Consider the following 8,498-nt stretch of genomic DNA (forward strand, 5'->3'; position numbering starts at 1 on the left):
TTGTTAAAGCGTTTTACTAAACAATTTCGCTGGGAAAATGACGTCATTTCGTCAAAAAATGACGTCATTTCACAGATGATTTTCATTGTTTGAAACAGTGAATTTATCAGTTTTAATTCACTGATATTTCTCTATAAACCACCGGAAAGCATATAATAAATTGAGGCTGTTTCCACAGATGAAATCGTACGAGTATCCTGAGAACGCTACCAGAGAGGAATCGAGCCCGAAACGCCCCGACGGCATGGCTGTTAGTATATCGTCTATACCTTACCGCAACCTCTCAATCTAGCTGTTTATAAACATCCATGTTTATAAACTGTCTAGCTGTCTATAAACACATGTATGCATTTAGTGGCATTTTCGTGATTAAGAGATGCATTCACAATACAGCGATTGCTGGCCGATCTCACATTTCACCTTACCTGCTAACAAGCACGACGTGTTAAACCCAATTGCAGTTCATTATGTATACCAGATATTGAGCCGTGCTCTGTGAGAAAGGGGTTTAATGCATGTTCGTAAAGTGTCGTCCTAGATTAGCTTGTGTAATCCACACAGGCTAATCAGGGACGATACTTTCCGCATAAACTTGATTTTTACTAAGAAGAGACTTTCTTGAAACGAAAAATATCATAAAAGCGGAAAGTGTCGACCCTAATTAGCCTGTGCGGACTGCACATGCTAATCTGAGATGATATTTTACGCACGTTCATTAAACCCCTTTGTCACAGAGCACGGCCCATATGATCCAGATGCTCCTCACCAGAATCGTCTCTTGATAAATGATGCTCGCACAAACTAAATCCCTATGTAGTTTTAATTGTCTGATATTTTTTTTTATCAAAGTTGCATTTTAATTAAGGCGTTCAAAATAATTGTTTAATTACTGGTGAATATGAATTTCCCTTGCATGTGGGATGCGCTAAAAGATCAATTGTAATTCACAGGTGTGTAAGGCTACAAATAGTTGCATTTTTTTTCATTTATCACATGGGCCTGAATAAGTAAGTAAAATCGCACATCATTTTCCTAAAGCGGCGATGACGATGGCATGATGGGTTAGTTGTAGTTCTAGGAAAATCAGAAGCGATAAGCGTGCTTCACAATGCGGTTTGTGAACCGCTTCTCCGCTGACTCTTTGCTGACTCTAAGTCAAACCATGACTAGGTTGAAAGACATAACATTAATTTAACACATTAAATAACGCCAACGGTTTACAAAATGGATAAACACACGTTGTTTAGAACTCCAATTTACAATATTCACTAAATGCTCTCAACGTAATGTTTGGATTGTCTTGTTCACGTATATATGAGCTTTACTAAAAGTAATACGAAAGTGAATTTTCGGAGATTGTATTACTATTGTCCTTTTTGGAAACTCAACTTATTCCGAGGTACAACCAACTTTTTACTTGTGTGCACGTGTTGGACATGAATGCCCGTATACTGACGACATGATTAACGAAACTTAAGGTGACAACAATACATAACCGCGTGGACTTAGGTCGTTTCAGATGTTTTGAAATCGTACCTCGTATTTATGAGCGGAAGTTCAAGTTGACAACTATTTGTATCCGTATTTAAAACAAGTTTAGTGACCAATGTAAATGTTCACAAGCAGGATTTTTTTACACAATATTGTCCGCTGCATAAAATGACAAGAATAGTTTCAAGCTAAAACTTTATTCAAGATATTCTAGCAATATACATTATAATGTATCGCGTGAGAATATGTATTTGGTAAAACGGCATAACATGTTTAGATTTAATGGAATGAAAAGTGTGTTATAGCAAAGACACTATATGACAGTCAATGAACATTTAAGAAAATTAAAATATACACTTACGTTATTAACGTCCCTTTTTCCATAGAACACATATTTTACTCATATTTCATCAAAGAATACAAAGTTTTCCTTACAAACACAATATTTCGATTAAACAGCCTCCTGAAAGACGACAGGTAAATTTCACTGTAAAGCTTTTTGAGGAGGTCAATATATATGAACTTCAAAATTATGAGATTAAATAGCACAACTGATTCATATACATGTAACGACAACTTAACATACGTTTGGTATAATGCAGAAAAAATGTGCATTAGTTCGGTTCTGTAATAGAACGAATCAATTTTTTACTTATAAAACATCTAATTGGAAAATTTAATAAAAAAAATGTCAGATGTAAAATCGATTGCACCGCTATAATATTAATATACTACTTACAACTGAAAAGTAATATTAGTAGAACGCATAATCTTAACTAAAAGGTAATTGAAGAATGTATGATCTAATTAAGTGCTGGAACATTTGTAATAGTAAGGTATACAAGTTTTCACTATGTGAATAACTTGTTTTGTGCGATCTAATTGTATGACTACAAACCACCTATACAGTCTCAACACAAATTGTTTGTAATGCAAAAGGGCACATAATCTAACATATCCGTCTACCACTGAGAGATGTATCATCTTCAAGTAAGGCTAATTTAAATAAACACCACAACCGCCTTAATTATTTACACATTTATTTCATGCGAGTGCGTCTAGAAATACAGATTCGTTTATACTGAGTTAACCCTTTGCATGCTGGGAAATGTGTCGTCTGCTAAAATGTCGTCTGCTAAATTTCTTAATTATCATTTTCTTCGATTTTTGTCAAAGAATACTATCCGAAAAGTAAACAGTTTGGATCCTGATGAGACGCCACGTTTTGTGGCATCTCATCTGGATCCAAACTGTTTGCAAAGGCCTTCAAAATTCGGTTTCAGCGCTGAAAGAGTTAACATGCAGGTGACTCATTTCCGAAAAGATTATAGAATAAAGCGTATTATGTTCACATGCAAGTGCTCATACAAGAAGTATCGTAATGTAATAGATATAAAATCAATAAGTAAGAAAAGTTGTATTTTCTACCACGAAACCAGTGTAACTGAAATTGTCAAATATATAATTACAAAATGATGTCAGAGCCGGTTGTCTTAGACCGTCTGGCGTCAGTTGATGCAACTGTGAGGTTAGTCGCACACATCGTGGCAATTGTTGACTTTTTTGATGGACCGTAAAATGTGAATGGGATGCAAATAATGCATACTTGAATTGCAGTTACATTTATGTTATGGTATACTTCTTGTTAAAAAACAACAACTGATGTTACAAAAGCAATACAAATTCAACGCATATGCATGTGTATAATGTGTAAACAAATTAAAGCTACAAAGATATAGTAGTGCATACACTTTTATATACAGATTTTATACATAAGGCACTTAATTCATACACGTATATAAACCCTTAACGATCTATTAATTGGGTCCAATTTCAAATGATTTGAACCGTGTCATGCGAAAATGTGTCTTATACCATATGCGACCAGCGGTGCGCCAGACCAGCCTACGAATAAGCACAGTCGAGCCAGGAGCTACCCTGCTCTTGAGCAGACGGCGCGATAGCACAGGATAATCTGGGGCTACGCTGCCCATAAGGTATAAGACCCATTTTCGCAAGGCGCGATTCATTTTAATTTGCTTTGTATTATGCAGAAAACAAATTCATGATTGAATTACTGGCATTTTAATGAACTTAACTTCTCTTTAAAACACGATCATTTTATGATTAGTAATAAAAATCGATGTAATAGTTTCCATTAATAGTTTACAAAGGTGTTAATGCAATTGCATAAGCATGCATGTGTATATAGACTTAGCAGGGAAACAAGCAAGTCACTTCAAACAGTTTATAAATTCTCACGCTATAGCGTTCTCCAATGACTTGTTTAAATTTATCAAATATCACACGAATTACTGAGAGCTCTTTTGCAAATGTTTAACCTTTAAACAAGCATGAACAACCCATGAACAATAATTGTGTAAACGACAGATAAATGTGCATTCCAATGAAATTTCTACATGTCTATTATATGGAGTGAAGACAAAAACATATTTTTAACTTGTATTTTTCAGATGTTTCTGTAAATACATTAAATTGAACACTAACATTCAGGAATGAAAAATAATGAGTGTGCATAACAATATTAGAGATACTAATATATACGAATTTGGCGACATTGTTAAGTCATTACGTAACCAATACAACAAAACATCCGTATGTAGCGGTTGCATTTAAATACAAAAGTTGCTAAGATGTTTAGCACCAATTTAAATAAACAAATATTTATGAAATCATTTCCGAATACATTTCTTTACAAAGAGCCATAAAATGCAAGAATATGGTACTTACCTAGGTTTTTATACTACAAAACTCATCTTACTTTATCCATGAAAATACTCATTTAAATGAAAACGTCTAAAAGAATGCAGTATTTACAAAAAATAAAGCATATATAACATATTAACAATATAAAATTATATAACAAATAAGTAATTACAACACATGAACTAACTTAAAACACACACAAAGAACACGTCTAAAGATAAACAAAAATCTTTTGCATAAACGCATAAAATAAAATATATTGTAGAAATTAATTTGATTTACATCTAAGAAATATAATGTGGTTTTTCGTGACATAGTCGTACATATTAAATGTCATTTACATATACAGTAACTTGTCTGAAGATGTGTATAAATATATTGCATTTCAGAACAGCATACAATCTATTTGTTAAATGCTTCAATAAGACATAAATCGCCAACATACACTTACAAGATACAGTAGGCCAACTGAACATTCAAACAGTATTCTCATTATTCTATTTAAAAAAAAACTACATGTATTAAAAAGTGGTTATTTGAAACGTAAAACGTGTGTCAAGTTTTTATGAAAGCTATTTAAAAGGTTTAGGTCTGAACGATTTTATCAATAAACCAAATACATGTATAAGCATTTCATCGAAAAGATTGGATATGCATTTTCTGACACACGTTTACAACTAGGGGGTAAAGGGGAATACCGTCGATGGCCAAATGCAGTTATACGTTGATTTTAGAGTACAAATTCAACGCTGCAGCGCTTTAATACTCCTATTTGCGAACGGGTTTCGAATTTCGTTTAGATAGCCAACGACTTTTTATTGACCTCCAAAGTCAACAAAATAAAACCTGACACAACACAAACTTTGTGTGGGAATACACCTTAAGCAATGTCGGTTTGATGGTTTACTTTACATGTTAAATTTCTCTATGTTAAACTGTCCACAAAAATGAAAAAATAACGATTAAATGTTCTAATGTGTACGCGTACATACTCTAACATACAAAATGTAGGATCTAGCTCTGCGTATGCTTACGTTAAAATTAATTTTAGTGAAACCGACCTGTTCAAAGCTTAATAAACACATCTTGCTGTTCGTTTAAATGATGCTGCGTAATACTGCACAACTCGGAGATTACAACAGACCTATACAGAGTCATTGAAGCGTATGCATGAAACTTGTTAATTCAATGTAAATGAGACTTTTCGTAAAACCGTTGTGGGGAGAATCTATACAAATAGTAACCAATTTCGTTGATGTTTCAACACACTAAACCACGACTACAATACGAAAATGTGTGTGTTGGTGAATTCATAATATATCATAATATACAAACCATTTGGTGACTATTGGTGCCTGGTGTTATTTACTTTTCCAGATAATAAAATCGTAACGTATGAAAATTATTAAAAGCAATTGTTTGTCATGCAGCGAAAACGACACGTTTATTACTGGTTGAACATTCTCACTAATAGACGGTGCGTGTTTTCCTTCTCAACACGTAATTATATTACTTTGTGAACACACTTTAAATTTCAGGTATAAATCCAATTTAAATTAATGTTATATCGGATCGATCTGGGTTTTTTTTTTTAATTTGCTGTTGGATCGATGTCAACCGAAAAGACCATTGTGGATAATTGTTGATTTGGAAATGGAAATCGCGATGAATAAGTGTAACTTATACACGTAGCTTACAATAACATGGCAGCAGGATTGCGATTAGCAGTAAGCGATACTGTTCCATCTGAAAGTTTAAACTGTACCATAACGTGGCCGTAACGTTTAATTGATACATATATCTGCGTATCAAGGATGTAGCATTTCTATGCAATAGGTGGGCGCTCGTATTGGGCGACCTTTTTAATGACCAATATCGTTTCCACAAATATCTTATTTAAATGACTGTGGATTATGTTCAAGGATGCCGAATTTAATTTACCGAGTTGCACATTTTCCTTAAAGATTGTACATACGTGTACACGTTAATACATGGCAAAATTTTAATTTGTAAGTTCCGTTTTTGAATGATCATGTTTAAATTAAATTTCAGAAGACCTTTAGATGAAGCCAAAAATCTACACCATATAATTACTATTCTAAGTGTAGTCAACTATACCGCCATCACATATATCACACTGAATGCTAAAACAGCGCTAAAGGCTGCACTATATCAACTAGTTGTTATGACAACCGAATGTCAACTTTTAGTAGCAGTGCAACAGATGTTTTGAGCCTTTAAGTTAATTGAACGATCAAAATAAATATTATCAACTAACATGCAGTCAGAATGTTAACAACTTCAGCGTGTTAAAGTTATACTTTCTCCATGTGAAATCAAATAAATTTGACGTTGAAAGTCACATATTCGAACAAACTTTTAAAGTGCCGTCCGTAAAGGTTTGTCGTTTATGTTACGGACAATTTTCTTTATTAATTTGGACAATAGAACGGGACACGCAAATAATCTGATTTGAGTGTTTCGTTTTTACATATAGTCCGTTTTTTTATTACAGCATTTGAAAGCGTAAACTTTTATAAAAAAAGTACACATCTACAGGATTCAATAACTACCTCGGCTTTCAATGTTATATACCGTTATATCGTTGCAACTTCCTGTACGGAACTATATCGTATATGGGACCGAAATCTCATAGCAGGGATTCTTTTTTTCCAGCGTCGTGCGATGAGTCGAATCTTGTCGCGGTGTACAAATGCGAATGCGAGCACACTCACACCCAACACCAGGAAGATAATGGTAGTAACAACCTTAACTGCGACATAGGACTGAACAACCGCCTTCTGGCAAACTAGATCACCGAGCTCCAGATCTATCACACGCTTTCCGTTGTACATAGATTGGTATGAAGACGAACAGAATAGCTGTTCCTTGTTGACAGGGGCTTTGGTGTCCTTCAACCACTGCCATGTTCCTTGCAGGCCACAATCGCATTCGAATGGATTTTCGTGGATGAAAACGTTCTTCAGTTTCCCGTTAAGTTTATGTACATCGTCCACCTCTTTCATGAACTCTGGAGTCAGGTACTGGATGCTATTGTGAGAGAGATCGAGGGTCTCCAGTTCATGGAAGCAGTCTGGTTTTGTTGGCATGGCGGGCTCGTTGAATAGGTTATGGGAGAAATTCAACGTCTTTAGTTTCGTAAGCTCACACAGCGTGTTCGCAGAGTCTTCCGAAAGAACGATGAATTCATTGTACGAAAGATCTAATGTGTCCAACTCAAACATGTCTGTGTCATTAAAAATATGAGCCAGCTTATAGAAATAAATTGACCCATCTGTGCCATCTTCAAAAGAATTACGCAAGTCAAGGTGTTTTAAGTAGGGTAACTTGTTGAAGTACCCGATTTCATTGTCATGCTTGTCGATCTGCCATTGATTATCGCTCATAATCAGCGTGTCCAGATTGGGGACGCAGTGAAACGCTTTTCCGTTGACCCTCTGTATATTATTGTGTGACAGATCCACGTACGTAAGTTTTTTTAGAATCAAATCTGGAGCACCCGCACATGATCCAAAGAAGTTGGGCTGCATTTCAGTCAGATTTGACCCGGTAATGACGATACGTTCACAGTCATCGCTGATGTCTTTATACAGATCTATAATGTTATCTCCTTTCAACTGAGTTTCTCCATGACATTCAACAGTCGTAGTTGAACAAAGGCACTTGTCAAAATGACCTTTACAAGTAAATGATTCCAATCGAACTCTCGTGAACCAAATACACAACAAATAAATCACAGACAACATCCAAGTTTTACTGAACGTAAATCCACTGACACTCGCCATTTTACCTGATGTTTATGGGCTATGCATTGTTTGTTCAATATCAAGTAGACACAGTGTACGAACTAGTGAATTCACGCTTGAATGACTGCGAAGACAAACAGGTAAGTTATTTTTAGAACGCACTGTAATTTAACGATTAAAGAACAGTGTTTATATACAAACAACAACAATAAATTATCCTTTAAAGACGAACATACACGGACTATGTATTTGTTCTGATATTTAAAGTGCTGACATAGCTCATCTTTGTACCATTTTTTTTCTTTAAATCATACTTGTAATGACTAACCGCTTTAACGACCCCAAGGGAAGTAACTTAAGTCTAATTATTTTGCTTATTCATCACACTAATCTCCCATGTTAACCACTGTCAACGTATTATCATGAAATTCATAACTGAGGACTAGAATGCAGAACGATGCACCTTGTTCTCGTATTTACGCTGTGCTGAATACGTTAAATACTCCACTGAAT

At 34.8% G+C, this 8,498-nt stretch overlaps 1 protein-coding gene across 1 annotated transcript; it reads right to left on the reverse strand.

Annotated features, from left to right (window-relative positions):
- Window positions 1–1,672: 1,672 nt before the first annotated feature.
- On the reverse strand, window positions 1,673–8,194 carry LOC127850197 (trophoblast glycoprotein-like). Its single transcript, XM_052383039.1, has one exon. It carries the CDS (start codon window positions 8,022–8,024, stop codon window positions 6,816–6,818), a length of 1,209 nt encoding a protein of 402 aa, XP_052238999.1. The 5' UTR covers window positions 8,025–8,194; the 3' UTR covers window positions 1,673–6,815.
- Window positions 8,195–8,498: the final 304 nt, after the last annotated feature.

The sequence above is a fragment of the Dreissena polymorpha genome, chromosome 11 (genome assembly GCF_020536995.1).
Source record: "Dreissena polymorpha isolate Duluth1 chromosome 11, UMN_Dpol_1.0, whole genome shotgun sequence".
Taxonomy (NCBI): domain Eukaryota; kingdom Metazoa; phylum Mollusca; class Bivalvia; order Myida; family Dreissenidae; genus Dreissena; species Dreissena polymorpha.